Source organism: Euwallacea fornicatus, chromosome 1, assembly GCF_040115645.1.
Source record: "Euwallacea fornicatus isolate EFF26 chromosome 1, ASM4011564v1, whole genome shotgun sequence".
NCBI lineage: Eukaryota > Metazoa > Arthropoda > Insecta > Coleoptera > Curculionidae > Euwallacea > Euwallacea fornicatus.
The window spans coordinates 631,671-659,521 of record NC_089541.1 but is presented as its reverse complement, the minus strand read 5'-3'; the positions used below and the strand labels follow the sequence as shown (position 1 = coordinate 659,521).

At 42.3% G+C, this 27,851-nt stretch overlaps 1 protein-coding gene across 1 annotated transcript; it reads left to right on the top strand.

The window, feature by feature from the left end:
• Nucleotides 1-159: 159 nt before the first annotated feature.
• Nucleotides 160-27,851, top strand: LOC136339663 (uncharacterized). The gene is made up of 7 exons (XM_066283088.1): nucleotides 160-238; nucleotides 3,613-3,663; nucleotides 9,273-9,546; nucleotides 17,454-17,481; nucleotides 21,721-21,796; nucleotides 24,722-24,901; nucleotides 27,125-27,851. The coding sequence occupies exons 1-7, from the start codon at nucleotides 160-162 to the stop codon at nucleotides 27,304-27,306; spliced, it is 870 nt and encodes a 289-aa protein (XP_066139185.1). The 3' UTR covers nucleotides 27,307-27,851.

Below are 27,851 nucleotides of genomic sequence, written 5' to 3'. Positions count from 1 at the left end.
AATGACATTCTGCAATTTCATTGAAATTCGTGTAATCGGGGATCTACCCCAACGGCCAAATCGTTGACTCGCGCAACTTGTTTTGGGGCGTCACACCACCACCGCCACCCTCCGATTCACGATTCAATCGCTCCTCTCAGTGCTGGTCCGGTGCTCGATATGTTCGCATTGTGCATGTCACGCGGCCCTCCCCCTTCTCCTCCACAGGATAGTAAAAATCATCGCTCAAATAAACATGGTAAGACAGTGACAAGTTTTCGCAGGTTTAAGTTCGGCAATGATCGCCCGAACCATAACCGGCGCTCACCTGTTAATTTTCGTAGAGCAGTTAGGCCATAACCCAAATCGTATCTAAAATTATTTTTTAACTTGAAAAATGAGTGCAATTTTGATCTTTATTATCAAAAAGTGATGCAATTTTCAGGGGTATCGCGGGCGTTTTGTCGAATCACCGGCGTTGTTGTCGTAATGTGACAAAACGATAATTTATTGGTGCTGAAGGGCCTAACCGCAATCCGAACTCACCAATTCTAACAGACGGTCAGGACGCAATCCAGATCGTACATGCAATTATTTTTTTGACTCAAAAGCCGAGTGCCATTTTAGTTCATTTTTGGAAAATTATACAATTTTCAGATATATGATGTGCGAGTATTTAAATCTCCGAAGGTGCTGTTATGATTAAGCGCAATATTATCAAACTGATCGCCCCTAAACGCCCTAACGGCAACTCAGGTTAACCCGTTAATTCCAGCAAAACCTCTAGGACATAACCAAAATTGTGCCTAAAATTGTTTTTAGCTCAAAAACTTCGTGAAATTTTGAGTTCATTACCGCTAGCGGCATAATTTGTAGGTGTATGATATGCGTTATATTAAATTTGTGGAGTTTCTGTGATAAGTAAAAAAATTGATAAGAAGTTGACCGGCGCCAGCGTCAATTATACAGGGGGGACATGAACTTATTTCAAGGGATGAATCTTTAATTGATTTTGTCGCAAAAAGTTCCTATGAATCCAGGTCCGTAACGTCTTCGATTAAGCTCTAGAGGATGTCGAAATTTAATTTTTATTTTTTTTGAATATTTTCGGACAGAAATGCAGTAATCAGAGAAAATTGCAAATGCGTGGTAAATAATATATAAAAAATATGTAGAAGTCCTGGGTGGCCATTTTTAACATCTATTTTAACATTACACTAATTCTGATCATTTGAATAGTAATTATTAAATTAATTCTGCTCAAGTCGTGCTGGTTGCAAACCCGCTTATCTCGGAAACGGTTATTTCTTCAGACATTTTCCAGGAGTACCTATTTCAATGGAAGTAATGGTGCAATTAGTCTCTTGATGCCAAAGTGATATACAGTGAGGAGTGCAAAAAAGCTAGGGCCAATCAGTATATGGCTGACCTCCGTGCGTGACGTCGTTTACCGGCAATCAAAAAATTAAGGCAATATTTGAATTTTCCGCCATAAAAAGCGTCTCCATGCCAAATTTTGTCCGATCGTTGCATCACCGTCCGAAAACGGTTAAGAAAAAAAAAACAATTAAAAATGAAATTTTTTAACGCCCCCTAATCCTTAAACGAAGCCGGTCCGGACCTGCATTCGTAGGAGCTTCTTGTGACAAAATCAACTAAAGGTTCATCCCCACTTGAAATAAATAGATGTGGTTAATCGACACCCTGTATATCGTCGAAAGGGGTTTGAAATTGTGTATTTTGTTGGGCCATCGCGACCGATGATTTATATTCGATAAAGCGAAGTTGTAGTTTTTAGGGATGCGGTGAATGGCACGAAAAATGTGGGCGCTCCGTCGGGTTCCTCTCAAAAAAGTGCCATAATTTTTGGGCGATTTCAACGTTTTAACAAATGAGAAAGTTATTGGCGATTTTCGAAAAATTCAATAATCGCCAAATATTCTATATCTCAGCGAGCTGCAGTGATGTCGAGGACCGGCCTTCGGAGTTGATCACTATAAAAATCGAGCCCGTGATGCCTGAATCGGATTTCTTCAATCTAGTCAAGAAGTGTGGTTTCGTTGTCAAAACACTCGAAATTGGAACACGCTGTACATGAAATAATGCACCTCTGAAGGAAGTGAAATTACACTCTTTAGAATGTTCAGGCTAAATTATGAAAAACCTGAATGAGTACTACTACGTCAAGAAAAGAACAATCAAATTGGTGCTATGTTTTTCTTAAAGATGTGATGGACCGGTCTTGCCGAATCGCACCTTACGCATTATCATTTTCTGCCCTTGAGGGTCGGCTAATTGATGTTTTCGCAGGTCAATCTGATCCATGTAACTTTAATAGGTTCGAGCCCTCCATGCGAAGCTTCACAATTTGGAATTGAAAAACACGTTTTGAATGAAAAAAAAGTCGACGATTTTCCGACGAAGAGGAAAATCTGCAACGACGGAGCGTACAATTTCCAATGACTTAATTTAAATTACTAATTTATGTAAACTGAAAAAAGGATTTTTTTTCGCAAAATTCACGTTGTTTTTTTTCCAAATACCCTCGAAAACCCGACGGGATTTTCGAAAAGGCACGTTTTTGACCTTCAGATCGCGCACTTTTCCCCAATTTAACCGACGTCGCATCTATCGCGGTCAGCGAAGTTGCGATGGTCGAGCTCCTGAAACGGACACACGTGTAAATCGGTATTTGCGTTAATAAATTCGTTGCTAGAAATACTTTTCAACTTCCTGCCCTATATCCCCAGGTAAGGCAGCCCCTGCGCACTTTCCGCTATCAAGGTTGTTAACCTAAACTATGGAGCCCCACCTCCAATGGATGCATTTTCCAAAGCGTCACGGCATTGGCATTCCTGCTACTCTTCAGGACGATTTTATTTCGATTTTCTGTGGAAGAGGACGTATCCAGAATATTTTGAATCCTCGAAAGTGCCTCTTGAAATTCGAATCAGTTTTAAACCCACTTAACCTAATTCCGACTGTAAAATCTGTTCATTTATATTATACCCCGCACTTCGTTCGCCCAATCTCTAATAGAGATACCAATCCGGAGAGAAAACATGCGGGGCATTTACGTAATTAAAGTTTCCCACTTTAAATAATGTAATTCCATAAATTTCTCCGTTAACTGTCCCCCTTAAATTCGGCCATTAAAAAGGCAAATGGGACGGGAGGTCCCATCATTGTTTCTGTTAACCGTTTTGAAATAAACTGCTCGTCGAAAACCGCCCAGAGGCTCCTCGGGGTGTCGAGTCCTTCTACGCGTTTTCCCATCAGAACCAACCGAAACGAAACGCATTTTGTGTGTGGGGCCTAGGTAGAGATGTTTACTTCTATTTTACCGATTACGAGACTGTAAAAGTGGCCCAAACAAATGCTCCGGCCCTGTTTAGACGATGGGCAGTTTAGATTCTGATTTGAGTCTTATAATTAATGCTAAAAGTAAATAGAAATTGCGGGGCCCAAACAAGACAACGACTCCGGTTATCACCGGGGCGGCAGACAGTGTGACAAAACAGTGAACTACAGCATGTTTATAAAACCGGGAGCGCGACAGGGAACTTTGGATTAGATTTTATACCATTTTTAACTATGTTTTAGTTGAATATTGAAGTAATTGTTGATTTTCAGAAACCACAATGAGTAAGCAAGTGAAAGGAGGGTACCTGCTTCGTTACAGAAGTAAGTAAACACGTGTAGTTGCATAATACAGTGTACGGCATGATGAGGCTAGCGGATCTGGCGCATTCACCACAGCCGCGGCACTTTCCAGAAGAATTCGCGGATTTTAATATCTGTTCCGGAATGCTCGAAGAATAAACGATACAAAATTCAGTGACCTACACCGCATCCGTTGTGCGATGCTCAAACGGTATACCGTATATAATCCAGCGGCGTGCACTGCCTCAAAACGCGCGAAGGGCCGGACGTCCACGCAAACGGACGAACCTCAGCGATTATGATAATTTTACCTCCTAATGACGCGATTCGAACAGCGACGCGTTCGACATGGTCCGAATGCCCAAACTTCCATGCGTGTCTCACGTCGCGGGGCAAGCAAATTTAATTTATTTGAGCTGAAATTGTGAAGTTCTGACATGTCGTCAATGTGCCCAACGAACCGAGAAAGTAATAAATTCTGCGATTCAACTCGATCGAAAACAAATGTTTGCAAAACTTTCTGAAATCATCTGCAATGAACAATAAAATTGAATTCTGCCCCGATTCGCTCGAGATTTTCACGTGCCTCCGCCTATTTCAAGAACTAATAAACCTTGAACTTTTGTTAGGAACTCTCCCCCCCCCTCCCCCTCACCGCTCCCACCCTTTCCCCCCCCTCCCCGCGGAGCGTTGCTAATTAAATGTGGAATAAAGATAGACTTCAATGGGAAAAAAATGTACAAAGGTAACGTATTACAAAGATGTTTACCACTTCGGCACAAACTCATTTTCGGAAAGACGAGGATGAGACAAAGTCGGCACACTTCAAAGCTGCCTAACGCGATTTTCTATATACCGCCCATCTTCGAGGCAATATTGCACTTAATACCCACCTCGAGGAACGTTCCGGCTAAATTATGAACTGAAAAATTTGCTTAATTTTAGTCTCATCTCGTATTAGCACTTAATAATAATTGTACACAGCGTTCCCTGAACATGCGACCCACCGAAGCGTCCCAAGCGGTTTCGGAAATATCCATTAAGCTCCCTTTTTTTTTTCTAAAACTTTGCAGCTCTGTGTTTTCGTAACGGAGCATCTTGGAACGTAGTTTATATGGCTAACTATCATTACTTTTTCACGTTGAACCATACCTTAAAATGTCCGCACATCGTCAAGGAGCGCCCTGTATATACAGCGTGACCCATTCGTTTTGGGTCAGACCGTAAAAGGTTTGTTGATTGTGCGATTTAGCCCGGATTTTTTTGAGTTATGGAGCTCGATGAACTGCGCGTTTTCGCCGAAAATGGCCCGGTTGACATGAAGTCCGAGGCCTACTGCGACAGTTCCTGGGAGCGAAATTTCAATAAACCACATTGGCGATCTTTTTAGAAAAAATCCGTGCGCGCCGCTGGATCGGCCACCCCTCAAAACGGGCCTGTGCAAAATTTCATCGAAAAATTTTGAGCAATAACGATCTTGTGGGAGAGTTAAAGCTGCACCCTCAGTATGTGATTATTTCCAAAAATTCACAGTGGGCCGTGGAGAACAAGCGAAGCGTTTAGCTGTCGAACAAACGCAACAAACGTCAACATCGATGTCAGAACTTCTTCGTTCTTGATACAAATTGAATTATTAATCGTGATAATTGCGGAAAATTTAAGTGTGAGAGGAAAAACAGAAGTTGTTCGTGCTGTTCGCGACAACGTGCGCTCGGCAGCGGGAGCTGCGGCCGAATGCAGAATTCGACATCAGACATCAAGACAGACCGGTAAGTCTCAGTACTGCGCAAGGCATGAATAATATTTTCCACGAAACTGGATTGGCTTCCAAAAATTTGCTTAAAACGAGGCAAAACGGACGTCGTGGACTGTTCACTATGGGTGGCCCCATTCATAATGCTCGTTTGGTGATAAATTGGCCAAATGAAAATATCGAAAAACTGTTGAATAGGGTGGAACAGTCCTTTTTGTGAGTGGCCACCGGGAACCCCGACTTGACCCCGTTAAATTTTCTTTCTTCGCGGTTTACCTAAGGAAAAAGCGTATAAGTCAAGACCACGAAATTTACGAGAACTGCAAGTTAGAATAATCCGCACTTGTGCGAAAATTGCTCCACAGCAAATACGAAATGTAATTTTGAACATGCGCAAAAGGAACGACAAGCGCATTGGACAAAATGGTGGCTCGGTAGTAGTTACAAAAATTTCATCGTTTATTGTGACGTAATTTTCATTTTAATTTGTTTTATTTGCTCTGCATAAGCCCGAGACCATAACTAAGTTGTTATAAACCATAAATTTTTGGAAATAGGTGATCACCCAGTGGGCACTTTCAATTCTCCTACAAAATCGTTAGTACTCAATAGTTTTCATCAAAATTTTGCGCAAGCCCGTTTCGAGGGGTGGTCAGCGCAGTGGCGTGCACGGACTTTTTCTAAAAAAATCGCCAATATGACTTATTAAAATTTTTCTCCTGGAAACTGTCCTAGTAGGTCGTGAATTTCATATCAACCAGGCCATACTCGCTGAAAATGTGCAGTTTATCAAGCTCTATAATTGAAAAAAATCCGGACTAAATCGCGCAATTAATAAACTTTTTACAGACCGATCCCAAAACAAATCGATCACACTGCACTGGATCACCGGGCGCTAATGGTTAATTTCGCAAGTAACGCGAGATACGCATGAATAACGAAGGGAATATCTGTTGAATTTTTTCCACGTGTTTACAAAACACCCCGTGCAGCAAAAGGAATCTCAGAACGAACTAGAAAAAAATGAAGTAAACAGGGACACGCCGGCAAAAGACAAGAAGTCATCACAGTGTAGAATAAAAGCAGTGGAAATGCGATGATGATAACAAGTATATTAAATAAGAGTAATGATTCTGAGTTCCAGAATGTAACGCTGACTGTTATGTATGTAGTGACCTACCACAAAATCGATAGAAGATAAGAAGTTTATTTTCTGGGCTTCGCCCCCAGGGAGGCATCTGTCCGAAGTAGGAATAATGAATGACCAAGGAAATTGTTGGGGTATCTGTAAGCCATTACGGAGAGTCTCATTACTATCTGCGAAGTACTCCGGCCACGTCAGAACGGTTTGAGATAGAGAGAAGAAACTCAAATTTAGGCCACCTTATTTTTTCGGTGTTACGCATACAGTGGTGGGCAAAAGTGTCGGCCCAGCATGCGTTTTTTGAAATAGAGCCTTAAGTCTCATAAATAAAAAGGATGTGTGCCATACGGACGATGCTACATTATGCTGTCAACCTTTAACTTTATATCCGATGCAGAGTAGAATTTGAGACGCTAATGTGGAAAATATTTTATCGCAAACGCAGGAGCGACTCGTGATTTTAGGGGGGCAAAAGTGTTGGCACTCTTGTTACTCCCCGCCAAGTATTTCTAACCCTTCGACTGGGTTGAAAAAAAAACGATTGCAAAGCATCGTTTGTATTTATGTCACTAAATATCAAATACAAGGGATTCGTTTGAATATCAGTCTGCATTGTAGATTGTCGTTAGTAGTAAAATGGGTCGTAACGTGGAGATACCACAGAGTCCGGGCGAAAAATAATTTTTAATTTATATCGACACGAAAAATCCTATTCCGAAATAGCAAATGTAGTGGAAAAAAGTCGTTTTACGGTCCGTAGTGTTATCAAACGATTTAAAAACTGCAGTGGTTTCAAAATATGCCACCAAATTCGTCAGCCAGAGAAGAGAGAAAAATGATTAAACAGATTAAGGTAAATCCTCACACATCACCTTCGGAAATTACGTTTACGTCAAAGCTTCATGAAGTTAAAGACGTTACTGCGAAAACTGTTCGAAGAGCGTTGAATGGGGCCGGTTACAGAGCTAGACCTGCTAGAAGAGAACAGTGCATGAGCCAAATCCATCAGAAGGAGCGGTTGCACTCTGCAAATCGATATGTAAATCAATCAAACAAGTTCGGGGAAAAAGTAATTTTTTCAGAAAGCAAATACAACATTTTTCATCCAGATGGAAAATCTTTAGAGTGGAGAAAACGAAGCTCTGAGCTTGATGCCAAAAACTTGAGGCAAACCGTTAAGCATGGGGGAGGCAGTGTGTTGGTTTGGGAGTTGTGTTGCCGCGGGAGGTGTTGGAAATTTGGCGTTCATCGACGAACTAATGGATAAAATGGTTTATTTAAACATTTTACGGGACAATTCAAGACAGAGCACTGAAAAGCTGAATGCAGTTATTGCGTCCAACAGGATAACGATTCAAGGCACGAATAACGGATAGTCAACCGGGTTCTCCATCAATTAGCCACATTCCTTCACTCCTCGGACACGAGCCCGATTGATGGAACCACTGAGGAAAGCGCATTAGAAAGCGCAATTTTTCGAATAAAAACCAACTTAAAGATATTCTCCTTCAAGAAGGGAATTCGATAAGCGAAGAATATACTCGGAAATGAGTCTACTCTGTGCGGAGACGACTTCAGGAGGTGCCAAAAAGGAAAGATCTATCAACAAAAATATTAATTCTGTTTTGGTACCATTTTTTTATTTCGCCGGTCCAGTACCTCTGTCCCCCTGAAAGCACGAGTCACCCCTGTGTTTGCAATAAAATATTTTCCACATTAGCGTCTTAAATTTTACTTTGCATCAGAAATAAGGTTAAAGGACGCGTGACGTGTAACGTTATGGGTATGAGACATACCTTTTTTATTTATAAGATATAAAGGTCTGCTTAAAAAAATACATATGTGCTGTGTCAATACTTTTGTCCGCCACTGTATAAAAAGAGAAAAATCGCATGCAGCCCTTGAAGGAGCGAGCAGCTCTAAAACCGTGTAAGTTTTAACGCAAATTGAGTTGAATCCTCGTGTGTTGACATGCCATTTCGGGACATCCTGAGTACTTGAACACACGCAAAAATAGTTAGGTTATTTCCTGTCTGTCCACGGGCGTATCGTCTCCGGACAAAACACCTTTTTGAATTTATTTCCCAATTCTCCGATCGCGGATAATTATTCAATTATTCGCTTGGAATTTCAACATTTACATTATTCGAATACCTCTCCGGACAGTTAAAATTTATTTTAATAATCATTATTCAGTGTTCGAATCACTATCGTTCGATTGCCCGAATCGTCGAAGTGCGTTTAATAAATATTTGAATAATTGATTTTAATTCAGGGCACCTCGGATTACACCCATTAATTATGGGATTCCCCAATAACTTACGGATTTTTTTCCACCGAAGTTGCATCGGCTGACGGTTTTAGACACCTTTTTAGGGAAAAAAAAATTATGAACTCAAAATCGAGGATCTATCTGGCCACAAGTGAGGACCGCATTGACCAATGCAGCAATTTTGATAAGCCGCTGTTAAATATTGATGCGCAACCAAACTTTACCCCACCACCCCCTCCTTCCCTCCCCCTCATCTCGCACCCCCTCAGTGTTATGCATGATGGGGCACCGTTGGGCCGCCATATCACAAAAGTGACGCTTCACCCGTTAGGGCTTAACACATTTATCTTGTTACATAACCCCGTAGTCCTCCTTTAAATTCTTGCACCGGCATACTGTGTCATGAAAGCTGAAGGGAGATATATTTATATATATATATATATAATATTTTTTTTTTTTAGGAGGATTCTTCTGTACTGGTTGGTGCGAAGAATGGGTGGTTCTCTACGAAGATTCTACGTTGGCCTGGTACACCGACAAAACGTTATGTAGGCTGAGAGGTTACGTCCGGATCAGCGATGCGCCGGAATTGCTGGCAGTAGCTGAGTGGACCAGGAAAGTACCCAGGAAACCTAAATTTCCCAGGGCGTGTCACGTAGGACAGTTACTGGCGGTGGGCTGTACAAAGAAGCCGGACGTGTATTGGTTAATGGGACAGACTTCGGCTGAAATTAAGTGGGTATTTCTCGGTTTACCACGTAAGCTCGCTTATAATGTTTTTCTTCAATCTACCAAATCTCTTTCAGGATCAAATTTCTAATGAAAATTTTGGTACTGGTACCTGTGGTACCTGCAGATCCACATGCAATATATCTATAGTATAAACTCTTTTGATTCCAAAAAATGGCGAGAGCTTTTGCCTCAACCCAGTACATGTATGTACGAGTATGTATAGGGCGTTTACCCTAAACGTACTGGTTGACTTTAAGGGTAAATTCTTAGGGTCGGAATAAGGAAACAGAGTTCCTTTAACCATATGTTCGGGGATTGCTTCATTTTCGAAATCCGGAGTGTCGAAGTTTACCAAAAAGTTGTTTTATTATTAAAGAAAAACCTGTAGCGCAGGTAAATTTGATTGGTAAAATATTCATTTTTATTTGAAATTACCATGAAAATTGCAAAAATCTACCGAATGTTTGTATTTTTGTGTAAACTTCCGTCAGCCCTACCTCCCTGTACAGACATGCCATTAAACTTTGTGGACAAATTCTTGTGCGTCTAAAAGACGCATCGAGGCATTGTTATTAAGCGATTAAAATTTTAATTAAAATGGCTTAAGCACTTTTTATCATATACTGGGTGTTCCTTAAGGTAGTAATGCTTCAGCGTGTGATTTCTCAGGTCGTAGGAAGAAGAGGTAATGTGAACATACACGTATGTCGGCAGCTGTCCAAATTTTCAGGTACAGGATGTTGAAAGTTCTCTTTTCGAATCGTTACTTCAAAATTTTTTAGCGAATACTTCAAATATCGTTTTCAACGTTGGCGTGTATTTGTAGGACGTAAAACCTCGTATTTTAATTAAAAAAAAAAGCAATTCTATGGTTCAACCAATGGCGCCCTTGCATACATGCCATCTGATATTATTTGCGAAGAAAGTGGCACGCCACTGACGGAAATATTTTTTCTAATTAGACCGACCAATTCTACGTGAAAAAGGTCTTTTACGCTGCTCTCGTTGGACAATCCATTCTTGACTAAAACAATAAAAATCGTCCTGATTAATCTCTTTATTTTAAAGATTAATTTAAATTTCTTTCTTCAATAAATTAATGGTTTATAAATATCGTTGGCACTGCCCACCACCATTTAATAGACGTACTTCGGCCCGTCTGCGCATGGAATTGCGCACTCGTTCAAGCACTCCCGGGGTGTCCCGAACTGTTTCGTAGGGGGCTAATTACTCGCTCCCTTAAATCTTGTAAGGTGTTAAGGGGCGCTACCAATGCCGGGGTTTTGACATGACCCCGCAAGAAGAGATGCGACCTATTGATCTTGCTGACCGTTGTTGCGATCCACCGTGACCTCTCTAACGATCGGAATGAACTGCGTGCGAAGAATGAACCTGAAACGAACATACGCGTACCACATTTGACTTTTTAACCCTATTGGTACATCTTCAGGCAACGAAGGTGGTTCTGCTGGAGGAAATGCAGATGGGGCTGTCCATCGAGGTGTCCCGACACGAAATATGGGCCTATAAGTCGATTATCAATGATACATACTTACCGATGCATTAATCCAAAATGGCTACTTGGAAGTGGCTTTCATCTAGGTTTTTTTTAAAGATATTTTCGACTGGCGTTTCTTCACGAATTGGCTGAATCCGTGGACATAATCTGTAATGCAAACTACGGGTTTCATATAGCGTTCTGACGGTGCCACTGACAGCGGAGCTCACCCCGAGGAAAATCTCTTATGCTTACACCATTAGAATACGGTAAAAGTATAATAAAAAAAAAACTGACAGAAGTTCGTTAAACAATTCAATGACAAATATTTAAAGTTCTAGCTATTTTCCCGGTGCACGTCTCAGAACGCTGATCGATTTCCCGCAGGACCGATTCTTCAATTTGGAGTGCTTTGGTAGATGGAGATCTCCTTCCTAATGGCTTTTACGGAAACTACCAGTTTCACCGAGACGGCGTTTTAAATTCGAAAAGACTCGGCTATCTGGCAAGGCATGGTTAGAACATTTCCCTTGATAAATGCGTTTGGCCTTTGGTGCATTACCATCTACGAGACCACACCCGTAATGCATTGCCGGTCCGCATTCGTCTAGTTCACCATCTTCACCGATTTATTCGAATACGTGCAGAGAAATTATCGAATGAACTCAATAAACCGCAGCAAATCGAAGAAACACTGCGAAAAACAACGTTATGTTAACAAGAATTTACTCCCGGGGTGGTTAGAGTTATGCGTTCAAAAATGACGGTTCGTTAATGCCGCCGAACGAAGCAATATTAATTTTAATCTTTTAATCAGGAGCGGCTCGTCTGACGAAGAAAAGCGTAAGGGGCCTCGTTCAGGTAAAATTGACCAAGCTAATAAAGAAATATATTCTAGCGAATAAATCGTGTTACGTAAGTCACATCGGGGGACATGGGTGCAGGCGCGCCACTGGTGGAGCGATATAATTACAATTTTTATTGGTATTAAATACGGGATTATGTGTCCCATTAACACACATCGAAATTAAAAGCAACGTCCAAAGCGCTTTCTGAGACGTGAAAAAATACCGACCCGAGAGGAAAAATTTCAACCCCTTGCAGCTGAACATTTGACCCGTTAAGGACACACAGTGGTGGCCGCATCAATAGGAACACTCTTTAAACCGTAAAAATCTAATTTAAAGTCGGGAAAAAGAACTTCTCCATCATATTAATTTTATATTAAATAATATTTATTTTTATTAACATATTTAACGCCTCCAATGAGGGTTTAGGTCGACGTGACAAATGACCGAAACTCCTGTGGACAAAAAGTGGGAACGATTCTATTTAAATGAAATTTTAGCCCTAAACCTGCTAATAATCGTGTTGTTACTACCACTAAGCTGAAACCAATATTTAGTTGGGTATGTCCCGTCCCGGATGACTTCGTGACGCCGATGCGGCGACGGGCCAATTAACTTCTGGCATCGCTTCCCAGGTATGGCACGCCAAATCCGCCGAATTTCTTTGTGAAGTTGAGTAATACTTCTTATATTTTCATCCCTTACTGCCGGTTTTACGTCCCGCTATAATTTCTCGATTGGGTTCAAGTCGGGCCTGCGCGCAGGCCACTGGACAAAACCAACTTGATTTTCTACCACCGTTTTACAATTTATGCCGCACGTTTCAGGCCATTGTCGTGCTGAAACTGCCAGACAACAGGAAGGCTATTTTCTTTGCATATGGTAGAAAAGTATTCTCAAGAACGTCCCGATGTTTGCGAACTCAAGGTACCGTCAGTCTTGGTAATGCGTCCGACTCCGTGTCTGGACATACACTCTCGCAGGTTCATGTTGCCGCCACCACGCTTGATGGTCATTGTAGTGTCCTTCGGGTTATCAGGAATCTGTTAATTTTTCTCTCGTGTGACCATAACCCATGTTTCCATTGAGAACTTGATCGTCCAACATGGAGTTTTGCCGATTCCCACACTGTGCAGTTCTGTTATTTTTCGACGTCACGGAAAGCCTCCCAAACAAACCTTCCTCGTTGAAGAGCGTTGGTGCCGTTCGTGTTGGAGCTCTGGGTGTTTCTCGGCCGAAGAGGTCTCGTTGTAGTCAATTCTGGACCTTTTTTCGATTAAGTGTTTATCAAATGGCGCCGTTGTTTATGTTTTCCTCCGTTGTCTTATCGGATTTGTTAAAGTTTTACGGATATTAAAATGCTTAAATGCATTTGCTGCCGTGGTTTTGGGACGGTCTAAATGGTCAGCGGTTTTAGGGCAAACCGGACTCTTCCCCACCGAAAACAAAGTCAATTTTCGTAGACCTTGAGGTTTCTTCTACCCATTTCGTGTTCTGTTCGGGTATTTCGCGCACTGCAGCGGCACGAACTGCTCGGCGAACGATCTCTTTGAAAACGATCCTGCCAATTTGTCCAAAGAGAGTTTCGTTCATCTGTTGCTCAGGTCTTCGGGGTCGGCATAAGAAAATTTATGCTGGTTCAAAGCAAACGTGTTTTCTCATAAAAGCACCTGATCGCGCAAACATGTTCGTCGTTTTTGTTTTAAAGCAGCTTTACCCCCCCCCCCTCTCCCGCACACACAGGGCGTCCTTATTCGGAGCGAGCCAAATTAATATCGGGACAGCAATTGACGGAATGATGACGCTTCTCGAATTCGGGACGATTAATTTTATTGACGTTGTCCTTCGCAAACATTTTAGCACGCAAAAATGTATGAAATAAAAAACAAACTGCGATTCGGCGAAATTGGAAAAATATCTCAACTTTTCAATGGAAAATTAATATTGGAAAAACGCGCACGTCGCCGCGTAAACATCATAAAAAGGAAATAAACAAGTTCGAGTACGTTTAATATAAATAACGGTTTTTTCATAAATAAAAAAAATATATAAAAAAATACAATTTTGCGGGTATGGACGTTATTTCATGTTGTATGTGCAATTCCAACAATATGCCCCCGAAGAGGCCAAAACACTTCTGATACGGAGCGTCCAATTAATTATTTACCACAGTGCAAAGGGAAAATCGCGCCGTGAAATATGGAGGTTGTTTTAATATCTCGAAAACCGCTGTTTCGGACGTTTTGCAACGTTTCAAGAAGGGAGGCGGGATTGGGTTAAAAATAAAGCAGAAGGGCCGACCCGAAACGGTGTCGGCGCATGACAAGAAACTTACTATCGATGACGTAGAAAAAAATCCCAAAATAAGGGCCCCAAAACTAGGGACTGCACCACTGAATGGAACAGGAAATGGAGTCTTCGCTCAAACCATCCCGAATTTAATAATAAAAAAAAAAAAAAAAAATAGAGGTTCTCGAACGGCTAAAAATAAATCCCTTACAAGCAGCAAGGCGAATCGAAAGAATCGGCTGGATTTCACCGAAAAATACCTTATCATGGAGAAAATTTGGTGGAAACATGTTATTTTCTCTGACGAGTCGAAATATAACGTTTTTAGGGGCCGACGGTGAAGCGAAAATATGGAGGGAAAACCCAATACGGAGGTCCAACGTGAAAATATAACAACCAAACACGGGGGACGCGGAACGGCTCGGGGGTGCCTTTCGGCACGGGGCACCGGCTCTTGGGTGTCCGCACTAGGGACCGCGAATGCACGTCGCTATCTACAGCGAGCGGCAATTAAGCGGCACAAATTCAATGAAAAATCGGGGAATTTGTTTTCAGGAGAAACCCGTCGATTTTTATTTTTTCTTGCGGTTTTTTTAACGGTAAATTTACGTGTACAGGGTGACCCAAAAAAAAGTTACGACCAGCATATTTTTTTTTTTTAAGCGGAATCGCCTATTTTTTAATTTTATTTTCGAATTCCCCTTCAGATTTTATGTACGTTCCGTTTCAAAACGTATATACAGGGTCAATCAAATTATTAATTTTGCTACCTTCTCTTAAATCTTATTTTTCGAAGAAAACCTGATCATTTGGGTATAGGAAGGTGTAGCGATTTTTGATTAGTCATATGTTTATCTCTTATTTCGAGCCATAAAATGTGGGGTGTTCTATTTAAATTGAGCAAGTTATTTCCTTTCAAAAAGAATGCAATTTTCATGTTATTTTTTGGACGCACTGTATGAGATATTTCAATTTTAATAATTCTGGCGTGAAATACGTCTCACATCTAAGGTTTGGTATGAATTTCGATTTGCTCCAGTTTAAACTTCCTTCAAAACAAAGTTTATAAAATTGCATTATTAAAAAAAAAACTCGAAATCCTTAAGATTTAGGACAAGTAAACCTTAATGAAACTTACATTTATTTTTCTCAAGAAATCTAAAACGATATTAATATATGGGGTGTCCTATTTAAAAAAAAAAACATAACTTTGATATTTTTCACTTATTTAGAACACCCTGTATAAAACGAAAACAATTTTAGAATGTACCCATAATCGAGTTCTATATAACGCAAAAAAATAAATTCGAAATATTAAACTATTTAGCCGTAATTTTCCGAGATCGCACTAAATGACCACCCTGTATATATATATATATATATATATATATATATATGTGTGTAGGGTAGCGTCGTTCGCGTGCCTAGGGGCACCCGTTAGCATACGCGGAGTCTTTGCCTGAAATCGCTGCAGAATCTCAATGTCCGAGTTGCTCGCAAACCTGGATGCCATGGGTCCAAACTGTCTTGACCGCGCATTTATAAATTAGGACTTCGCTGTGTAGTCCTAGTCGTGAGCGGTAACCCGACAGCCAGCCCGGATTCCCCACAACACCGATCAGATGAGCTCTCTTGAGTGTGTTTATTCCACGTCAGCCTTCGGCCTAGATGCATTCCCGGATATTTCACGCAATCAGCCTGCGGGATTGGCTGGTTGAAGACGTTCACCATTTTGTCAGGATCCTCTCCTCAGAGTGAACGTTACATGTGTCGCCTCATCTAGGTTCACCCCAACTTTCCATCTGCTCAGCCGCTCCTCCAGGTGACGTAGATATTCCTGGGTTTTGACGGCTGCAGTCTGGGGGTGTGCGTCGCAGGCAAGGAACGCCATATCGTCCGCAAAGGTCGGCAACATTCCGTTGCCGCTCCGGACTGCATCTGCAGCGAACAGGGAATAAAGGAACGGCCCCAGGGCAGACCCTTGGGGGGCTCCGGCGTGTGTTTCACGAGAGCGAGAGTGGCCGTCACCGACCTGTACGTAGAATCCTCGCTCGGACAAGTAGGCTTTCAGGATTGCGTAGAATTTTGGGCGTTAGAGAGTTTAATTTATAGTTTTTTTTTTGGTTGTTGTTAGTTATTTGCATTTCATCCCTAAAGCTGCGCCCATGCACTGCGACACTTGTTTTAAGAATACCATCTGCGGCCATGCCACGTTGCCCTTCAGGCCACGACCGAAGGTACTTTTTGGCTGGGGAACGTGCTACTAGTCGAAGGAAGCTTTCTCGGCTATTGCCGCGATTTGCAGTTCGGTGGGCCTGCAACATTCCCAGCTCAACTTTTACGAAAGCAACTTTTGGTAAGCCGACTTCCCTCCACGAGTCCTGCCAGCTGTTCAAACAGATGACTCGACTTTGCGAACACCCTGTGTGGATATCTTACGGGAAAATTTGCACGCAACTGGCGAAAAATTCGGCATCCGCAACGCATTTCAATATTGCCAAGATGACGACCCTGAGGGTAAAGCTCGCAAAACCGTGGAATGGTTATTGTACAACTGTTTTAAGGTAATGGAAACTCCTTCACAATCCCCCGGCTTCAACCCTATAAAAAATTCATGGGAGTATCTCGCCCAAAGAGTACGTGAGCACTCAATATTTAGTAAAACTGAGCTGAAACTACGGTTACAGGAAAAACGGTATAAAGTACCTGTAGAATATTGCCGAAAATTGATTTCGTCCATGTCCTGAAGACTGGCTGCCGTCGCCAGTGCCAAAGGTCTTCGTACTAAAAATTAACAATATTTCTGTTGTGTCCCTTTCAGGACGGCGTGCGTGTCGTCCCAATGACAATTCCGCATTGGATAATTGAGATGTTTCTTCCTTTTTGCGCAGTCGCAGTTTGCTCCTCGTTTCGTGTATTTTTTGCTTATTAACGCGTTTGTAAAAGTGTTCTGCTGAAGTCTGTGAGGAACAGCTTAAACGAAATTATTCGTCCCAATTTACAGATGCGCTTCCATCTTATTAATTGGTGTCCCGATATTGATTCGACTCGCTGTATATGGACATCGCTGTGAGTTCACACGAACCTTTACCAAATAACCCTATGAATCGCTCTCTGAAGCATTATCGTGGCGTTAAGGAACACCCCGTATTTGTCGGAACGTCCGTTCTTAATACGACCCCAAGTGCGCTCCTTTAAAGTTCCATGTCTGGGAAACACCCTGTATAGCGTAACATGTAATTAGTTGTGCTACATTTATGTTTCTTTATTTTCAGCGATTGGATGACAGCGATAAGTAACACGGTAGGTACGAACAAAAGTGACGATTTATCCCGCCCAATCTACCAAGTAACGTTTTCACACAGGAATTTAGGTACCATTGGTACATAAATAAAGGTCGGCAAATGCGAAGTTGGGAACTAAATTGCCCTAAAAAACTTTTTTTATTTATTTTTTATTTTTTTTATTATTTTTTTATTTTTTTTATATATTGCGAATTCAGTTTTATTGATACCAATGCAAAGCAGAAACATGGGAGTTATTTATGGAATATAATATCAGACAAATGGCCTCCTCTAGCGCATTTGCGGGTGTCAGCCCTTTTGATGAAATTTTGGAGCACTTTTTCCAATAAAGGCACACTTATCTCGGTAATACAGCGATGAATTTCATTTTTCAAATCATCAATCGTTTCTGGGCGCGTTCGCGTAAACACGATCCATGATATAACCCCCGAGGGAAATAAGTCCAAAAGCCTCAGATCACACGATCTCGGGGGCCGATCGACGTCGTCGAAACGAAGAAGTAACGCGACCGTCGCAGTTCGGTCGCAATGATGCGGTCGTTTGCCGTGTCGTCCGGCCTGCGGCTCCGTCCTGTTGGGAACCATGAGTCGTTTGCGTCAGCATCGCCTAACTGGGGCCACTGAAAGTCATCGATCACGGTTCGGTAACGCACACTAATGACGGCACGGCCCTGCCATGCTCATTTTGAAAGAAGTAGGGACAAGTTGTGCTCTGACGTCGCAGAGAGTATAGATTGCGTCCAGCAGTCTCAGGATGAGCCCGATCCCGAGGAAGAGACGAACGAATTTTACGAAGAGATTCGGTGAGATTTTCACCGTTCTGATAATAAATTTTAATTATTAAAAAGCGTCGTTCAAGAGGGTGGCGTTCCATGGTTGAAATTTCCCAAGTTTATGCTGGGCAAACGTCAAATAGTGACAGGTCAGTCTTTAACATGTCGTCGAATGACAGGCAATTTACTTCCTAACCTTGAATTCGCCCGCCCTGCATCTGTGCATTTGTATTTGTCATTCGAACTCGCAAGTCTTTGCGTGCATGTTCGACACAGTGAGGTTAGAAGTTTCGATGAAAATTTCACGTTGATTGTACTTATGACCTCGTTCACGTGTCAACTTTGATTGCGCTCGCTCATCGTCCGTCATTTACGCGCGGGCGAAAAGGGATATTTTCACGATTTTCAATAAGTGCGAACTTTACTAGCTAGTCGGACCGTAAAATTTCCATTGTCCATCGTTGTTCCGTGAAACCTCCACAAAAGCATTCGACAGAGACTCGGTTAAACTAATTACGTTTCGGATCCGATTTTTTTGACCAAGAACAAATTAACGTCAGCTCTAACTAGAGCATCGCGCATCAGCTGGCATTCGATAAGAGTCGAATAAACCGTGTCAACTCATTATTCATCGGTATCGTTAATTCCGACCTTAAGCATTCACTGTACAGAGCTACAAGACTATTCAATTAGCAAAGTAAATTGCTATTGTTTTTCCCTCGACTTTTCATTTACGAACAGGAGGTTCAAGCTTTTTGTCCTGATGCTTTCAGCTTTTTTTGCGATATCCGAAGACGTACCCTATTGCTTCTACGGGGCGTTTGGTGACAGGAAACTGGGCAGGATTGTAAAATAGGTCGTTCCGAATCGATTTAACCGAACTTGGTCGTATGCAAGGCGTTACCGTTCCCGAGATATACCACCAGAATAGAATACCAATAGAGTATCGTTAAATTAATCGCTGTATTTGAAAGAGTCATGGTTAATCACAAGATGATGATCACCAACGAATCTACAAGTTAATAATATTTGTGTCCAAATTGCATACCGTTTTATTGAACGCGTCCGCGAGCTCCAATTCTAATGTGAGGCGTTGTGATACCAACTCGCGTTTCATTTTTAAGCGTCTCACCTCCTTGGAGGATTCCACTAATGAGGTGACCTCGATTCTGAATTTCCGTTTGACGCACTAGTCGGTTCACGCATCCCCGCACGAAGAAATCGAAGGGGGTCGAATCGGGAGATACGGGAGGCCATAAAATGGGACCGTTCCTGCCAATCCGCCCACCAGCAAACGTTTCATTTGAGCAGTGAGCCGCTCTTCGATGGCGATGAGCGGGACATCAGTCTTGTTGAAAGATCAAATCTCGTCGTACACTCAGGGACACCTCTCCCAATAAGACGGGTAGATCATTTTGTAGGAAACCTATGGCCCTTGTTTAAGTCTTCTGGCACTCTTACGAAATGGCCACCAGCAACCCCTCCCCACGCTTTAACATTAAACTTACATTGGAAAGAAGTAGATCTCTGGACATGCGGATTGTGGTTTCTATCGGGCCAATTGTGTAAGTCATGAAAGTCCACAGTGCCTTCTCTCGTAAATTTAGCCTCGTCCGTCCAAAGAATACGTCTCAAACACGTTCCGTCTTCTAGAACCGAGTGTACCAAAAAACGACTAAAAGTCACTCGTCTATCCGGATCTCCAGGTTCCAGACCCTCCACCGCAGTGTAATGGAAAGCGCGTTTCTTCCCGGTTCTTAATACCGACCAAATTTTCCGAGTGGAGGTGTTCTGAGCTGCAGCTACCTTCCTGATACCGGTTGTAGGCTCCTCCTGGACGGAAAGAAGAATGTCTTCCTCCTCTCGAGGTCCATTACGATTAGCCAAATGGTCAAAACGATTGTGTACCGAATCAGCTCTTCCTCTAATGCGAGGAAAGGTCCCGCCGAATACTTTCGCATCATGAATTCGACGATTAGGAAATCGGTCTCGATGCGAATGCTCAGCAGCGTTGGTTTTTTTATCAGCTCTTCCGCAACAGTGAACAATGTCAACAACAGTAAAAAATGTCAACAGCAGTAAACAATGTCAACAACAGTAAACAATGTCAACAACAGTAAACAATGTCAACAACGGTAAAAAATGTCAAGAATAGTTAAAATGTGAACATATTCTTCGTTGGTAAAAGATGTGATTTTATAAGATATCACAAGAACCCAACTAGAAGGGAGGTATCTGCCATAAAACAAACAAAGCGAGAGATAATTGAGATGGAACAGTTAAATCTAACGATTAAATAAGTAATACGTCTGTGAAATGTCTTGCAAATCCACTTCAACACTTGAAGCCAAGTGTGTTTTTGGCACAGTAATACACTCAGAAGCTCTGTATACTCGAATAATTAGATAGAGACAAGTGTTATTATTCCTGGCAAAGAGACCCCTTAACAAGGACGTTTTATAATCGTTTGGATCATTAGGGCGCGAGCCATTTTTATTCCTTATTTCGATTTTCCATTCAAGTTATTTCGACCCCAACCCGACGCTCGTGTACAACAAGCTGCCCATTTGACGTAGATCATGGTAATTAGAGGCAAATTGCCACGGGACGCGAACCACCGACCCCCTTAAAGGCGGAACGTCCGAATTTAATAATTTTTAAATTTAACAAAAATTATTTAAATTGAAGCATTTCTACGGGGCGTCCTCTGTTCTACGCCACGCAGTACATCCACATTTTCGGAAATCGAAAGAGAAATACCTTCTCATAAAGATAACCGTGAAGTGGGATATAATGGAGGACGTCAGTCCGTAAGTGAAATAAAAATAAAAGCGGCCAAGGGGAGGTAATGAAATTCTACTTTTTATTAAATTGCTTTAAAGGCGTTTCCGAAAGCGGGAGCAAAAGGAAATAAATAACTAGATATGTGTTCTCACATATTCACAAATTTAATAATGCTCTGTATATCTTTAACTTCGGGGACAGGCATTTATCAATTTTCATTACGCTTAAATTTTAAATGTGCATGTGCAAAAATGGCAATAAAGGGAGGATTGGTGAGACTGCACATCTCCATCAATAAGTTTGTGTTCCATTAACAACTCGCCAACAGAACATGGCAATTCCGTTTCAATTTCCACGAGAATTGCGCAATGAATTGACGTAGATCCGTACGACGCGAAACACCCACAACCCAACAGGACCCTTTATTAATTTCATTGGAACGTGAATCTCCTTATTTTCCATTGAGTAAACTCCTGACGACTTTGAGTGAGCGAGCCTCTCCATATTTTAATCGGTCGTCCATGTTCCGATGTGGCAATCGAGGGGGAAGGGGGTGAGGGGGGAGGGCGGAGAGAGGTAGAGAGGGGGAGGGTGGAGAGAGAAAGAGGGGGAGTGGGGTTCAACCGGATGATAAAAAAAAAACTAAATTCTAACACTGTTTTGCTTTATGGATGATTGCAGTTGCCGCCGCCGCCTAATCTACACCTGGAGGAAACTCGCTTGGCCATCGGACCGAAAACGATGATGAATGGCCACGGTAGGTAAAACCGAGAGGGGGGGGGGGCATAATTAGATGAAAATTAACTAAAAAAGGACAAAAAAATGATACATAAAAAAGTGTTGGAAAAGGTGAAATTGGTGATCGGGACTGTGATATTCATCCGATTAATGCGCACGCAACTGCCTGCGCTCACCAATTTCACCTGTGACGAGTGCAACTATGACGTTCGATTAATTCCACTATGAATCAGACGTTTACATGGCAAATTTTATTGCTGTTAAATTCCGAAACTGGCACTGTTGATGAATTTGCCGCCGACGACAATTCAAACATTTTCGCTGCGATGATTAAGGGCGACCCGCAATAAGCGCCCCCCTAATGCGTTTCCCTAAAATGTAGAAGGTATCCGTTTCTGGAGCTCGACCATGGGGAGCTCAGTAAACCGCAAGGGGTGCGAGGTCGATTGAATTGGGGCGACTTGTGCAATTTGGAGTTCGAAAATGTACTGTCTCATAAACTGAAAAGTTCCGACGACTTTCTACTAACTTTTCCTCGAATGCGACGCGTCGACTGCGTGTTTGAACCCCGACGTTTCGATTCTCTGCGAGCGCTCATCAGGTTTGTTTTTCCTATGGGGACCGTTTTGAATTTTGACATTTTTGAATCTTTACATTTTTACATTTTTGCATTTTTGCATTTTTGCATTTTTACATTTTCGCATTTTTGAATTTTTGAATTTTTAAATTTTTGAATTTTTAAATTTTTGAATTTTTAAATTTTTGAATTTTTAAATTTTTGAATTTTTAAATTTTTGAATTTTTAAATTTTTGAATTTTTAAATTTTTGAATTTTTGAATTTTTAAATTTTTGAATTTTTAAATTTTTGAATTTTTGCATTTTTACACATTTGAATTTTTCCATTTTTGAATTTGGCCTTGTCCGTCCGACTGCGACGATTAATCACGTGGCGCTTGACGTCACTTACAGTCCCGAAATGAGCGTGAAGCGATCGACAAAATAGCATTTTGGAGTGAAGACAAATGACATATGGTGGGAATCCATTACGCTTCGCGTCAAAGTGCGCAAGTCACTTCGGAGAGATGTCAACGTGCAGTCGGTCAAAGTGAAACTCGCGCACTAAGTTCATATGGAATAAGTGACAAAGCGAGCAGAAGCTGACAACGAACACGTGACCAAGACGAAATTGTATATTCAATAAAATAAAAAGAAATTATTCGGAAATTCCGCGCGCGCGCTCAATGCAAAACGAAAATGCATTTTTCACCTCAAAACGAAATTCGTACACAAAGCTCAAATTGTAACTCTAAATCATGCTCAATTTTAATTTAATACTTCAAAGTCCTTTGCACTTAATTACGTCCTTTAGACACTCGGGCATGGATTTTACCAGTTTCTCACAATATTCTGTCGGTATCTTTGCCCATTCTCCCCCTTAAAACAGCTTTTAATTGTCCTCTATTAGAAATTTCACGTTTTCGTGCCGCAATTCTTAACTGGCTCCATAAATTTTCAATTATGTTTAGATCTGGACTCCGAGGAGGCGTTTCTATTACTTTAAGACAATTATAAAGTAGCCGGTGTCAAACTTTAAGTGTCTTATACTTCGGGTCATCGTTCTGGTAATAATGATTAAATGACCTTTCAATTGCCGGCTTCTGCGCACTTAAATTTAGCTTTGAAATGTCCAAATACATGGTTTTGACCCACGGTACCTTCAGTGAAATGAAGCACCCCAGGACCTGTTGCCGACGCGCACCCCCAGACGGCAACGGAACCTCCTTCCCTAAATTTTTTTTTTCTTTTAACGTGTCATTGGGTTTTCTCCAAATTGGTTGTCGTCCGTCTGAGGCGAAAATGTCGAATTTACTCCCACCTGCAAAAATTGCGTATTTCCCGAAGTTAAGGTCCTTTTCTTGGCATTCACCGGCGAATCGTAAGCGTTCGACTTTGCCAGTGTTACTGATCCATGATTTCCTTCGGGTCACTCCACTATTCAGATTACGCCTGTATAATAAGTTTCGAATGGTTTGTGGATTAACGCCCTTGTTTGCATATTTTTCTGCGATTTGTGCCAATTTCGGAGCGGAAATTTCTGAATTTCCTGCAACCTTTCTCAAAATCCCCTTTTCATCATAATCGTTACGAACTTTTCTAGGGCTATTTCGCACTCGGTTTTCAATGCATTTTTTCATTAATTTAACGATCTATGATGCTCTGTGCAGTTTTACGACTCCCGTCGACCATTTTGCCTCTTTGACGGCAAGTCTTTCCGCCTCCATAATGGCGGACGGTGAGGTTTCTTTCGGCGACGGTGGTTCGACTGCTCCGCCGGCCCATTGCAGGCAGCAATTAAATTTCGATAAACGAGGGTAATGGTGCATAGGAAACACTCAAATTTTTACACCAAACTCGTTTGAATACGCATTTACAGCTCAACATCTTGGATGTGTGAGTCTCGCGTCGCCATCAAGAATTGATTTTTTCAAAATCTTTAACCAAAAATACGACATTTTCGGAATTCTTGTTTATCTGCCAAGTCCATTCAATGTGAAGATTAAAAAGCGAATTGTTCAGCTTGAATTCTTTAACATACAGGAAAATTCACGAAAATAATTCATATATACGAGTTTCACGTTGGTCGACTGTACATCTTCATTCCAAACCATCGTGCCGACCAACGTGCCGTTCACCCGATTTTTTCCCATCAGTCATAATTCTACACCCGGCGCCGATAACGAGCTGTTCAACGTGCCCGACGCCGCATCATTTATCCTCGTTGTCCCGCTGCAAAAACGGACACCCCGTATATGACAGCTCGGGAGTGCGGCTCTGGAGCGCGTGTAGAATCAACACGTCATTTGTTTACGTTTACGCGTGCCACGTTGTTTACTTCAGAATGTTATGAGATGTGGATAATCACTCGTTTCTTTATTCATATAGCGAAACAAATTTCGAACGGATGTGCAACGATAATACCGAATGAAAATTGCTCCTCGCCCCCTAAAGACACAACCGACGCCGTTTTCGGCAGTCACAGGAGCAGCAATTCCATGGATGGTCGCAGGAACATGTGCGGGAAAAAACGTGACCCGTACGGCAACGATCACACCGTAGTAGCAGGTTAGTGAGGCGTTTTTCCGTTAGTTAAGGGTTCATTTCTGGTGTTGTCCCATTTTTGAAAATTGCGGTACCGTGGGATTAGGGACGATAGGGTTGCACTGAGAAACGGTAGATAGACGTGCGATTTGGCAGGTAAAAACGGTAGAAGAGTCACTAAGAAAACGGTTTAGTGAGGGTGAAACCATTTCCTGCGGGGGCGTAAGCGCGCCCGCTACGTCAGTGCCCTTTTCCTAGCTAAACTTCAATAGTAAGTAATAATTTAAGTAACATTTGACTTCCATTCGTTTTCCAAAACCATCGAAGTTCCATATTGTCCTTTTTCGTAACGTACACTGCTCAACGCAGTTAGGGCGCATTGCCCTATTCGCGAACATAATTGTTCTTATTCAATCTTGTTCAATTTTATTCGCCTATTCCCTGTAGGATGGCAGTCGTTGTGCAGGACCAAACAGGAAAATCATGCACACCGCAGGTCCTGTCGATTTTACAGATTTTAACTTGAGTGCTTGCAAAGAGCGTAAAAGCGCATTAGGTATCGGTCGCATTTCTGTACAAAGGGATGAGGGTTGAGCAATTTTTTTATTCAATTATTCCTCCAATGGACGAGCGACGTGATTCGATGGAGGGCGAGTCATAGGGCTGCTCGAAGCTGGGCGAACACAGACGCACGTTGTCCATGTGTTTAATGTCGGCCGAAGTGTACGCTCAAGATAGTGGAATCGATTTCTTGAAACGGGAAATGGCCATCAACCACAACCCCCCGGGAAGACCGATTTCCCCGATTGCTCGCAGAGAAGGAATCGCAATGTCAATATGCGACGCTTCTAAGAGGCGAATTTGCCCGTGGTAGCGGAAGGCTTCGCGTCCACTCAAACCGTAAGAAATGGACTTCACGATGTCGGATTTAGTGCTCGAAAACCAGTGGTGTGTATTCCACTGACCCTGGAGCGCAAAAGAACAAGAAGGACGTGGGCGGAGCTCCGACGAAATTGGACCGGTAATGACTGGGGCCGGGTACTCTTCGGTGAAGAGTTCACTGATAATCGGCGTGATCTGATCTGGCGTGAACGCACAACACGAAACAAGCATCAGTTTGTCAAAGAAAAATCTCACTTTGAAGGTGGCGGCACCATGGCTGGTATTAGTCTTGGCGGGCATGCAGATCTCCATTTCATCGATAATGGTCCCTTAAACACCGCCAGGTATCTCAGTGAAATCCTTCAACCTACTATAATGCCGTATGCTGGAGGTCATCCATTCATGTTTACGGACGACGATGCTCATCCACATCGCCAACAACTGGTTGGAGGAAATCAATATTGAGAGAGTTTCTCCACATGGAAGTCCTATTGACCATGTTTGGGATACTTCGGGAAGGGGCGCCGCGAGCAGAAATTTACCACCTGGAACTATTGCAGATCTTTGAAACGCCCTAATTGAAGAATAGCATGGAAGTCTCCAAGACGTCTTTGATAGCTCGGTTGGATCTGTGCCATCGCCATGCCGAGCCTCTTTGGCAGCAAGAGGAGGTCGTACTCATCATTGAGAATTCGTTTTAGTACCAAATTAATAAATCACGAATTCAAGTTAGACCGGACAACCATCGCCTTTTAATTTACAAAAATTGCACAATTTCAATCGGGACTGTCCCGACTGGTCGAATCAAGTGTGAACAACAAAAAGTGCTTTATTTTATCAATGAAAAACCTCAAACTACAAACATCATTTGTTTTGGGGCGTTTCCTGGGGCGGCAAGGAGCTTTCAAGGCAATATTTTGAAGTATCCCACGATTGGCCCCCGCGCTCGCCAGACATAAGTAAATGTGACTTTTCCTTTTCGGGAACTTTGTGTAGTCGGCACCGGTTGAAGCTGAGGACATTTATGAGACCGCATCAACGATACCCTATGGGAATTGTCATGAGAAAAAGGTCATGAAAAAAAGGAAGAATCGAACGTGTCAAAGAGACAACGCTACTTCGAGAGTTAATAATGCGCCCCCCCTGACATCGAGCTCGACTGCTTCTCCCATTTGTCCATCTACGCATGGCCCCGTTCCCGGCCCATCTGTAACAATCAATTGCAACCAGTTAAATCACCCCCGAAGCAGAGTTTATTTCATATTCGTCATCACACCTACTTCAGAGGGAACACGAAGTATTCAAAAAATTCCTAAAAAATGCACGAACTTTTTTGAAAATTTCTAACAAACCGTTTATATTTAGGAGTGGCACTGCTGGACTGGGGCCACGGTTGGGGTTGGACCGGTCAAACTGCCATGCAGACCATCGCCCCTCAAATCTCCTTTACGGCGGAAGCGTTCAACTACTGCCACGCGGTGGAGGATTATTCTATGGCCGGATGCGACGACGTCGATTGGAGTGCTTTCGGTGATTTTTGTTTTTAAAATCCTGCACCCGGCACTGACGACTGATGTGTGAGACTTCGCTGAGATTCAAATATGCCCTTTGTCCACGACAAAAATTTCAATGCGGTCAACGAAGCAACGGCCAACGGCAATGGTTAAAGATCCTTCTTGTTCATCTTCGAAATGTGGTTTCTTGGGACCGTTGGGGAAGAACGTTTAATAACCTTTCACGTTCCGCATTCAGCTTTATGGCGTGCCGAGGCGAAAGGGTCAATTTTTGAAACACGAGGCGCAACTGGAAATTTTTGACGATTTTACATTTAAACTGATAAAACTCGGCTTGGTTCGCACACGTCCAAACTTGTCAAAGATGATCGGCGGCGTCCGTTTCACTTATTACGTTACCTATCAGTTCAAGTTTAGAGCGCATGCTCGCCTTTCGAGCACTCGACGCTTTTCGTTTCAGCTGGTGAGCGTGAAAATCTGCAGTTTTTACACCGCGTCACCGACCGCTCGCCCCAAAATATCGCTCGTCAATGGTCGGTTATGATTTCACCATTTCGGACGGGTGTTGGTTTTCAGCT

What these genes read in the sequence shown, in the direction of transcription:
- LOC136339663 (XM_066283088.1), top strand. Translation starts at nt 160, where the DNA reads ATGTTCGCATTGTGCATGTCACGCGGCCCTCCCCCTTCTCCTCCACAG. An exon ending in GTACCTGCTTCGTTACAGAA is followed by an intron (nt 3,664 to 9,272) that starts GTAAGTAAACAC and finishes TTTTTTTTTTAG; the next exon opens with GAGGATTCTTCTGTACTGGT. An exon ending in CAGACTTCGGCTGAAATTAA is followed by an intron (nt 9,547 to 17,453) that starts GTGGGTATTTCT and finishes CTTTATTTTCAG; the next exon opens with CGATTGGATGACAGCGATAA.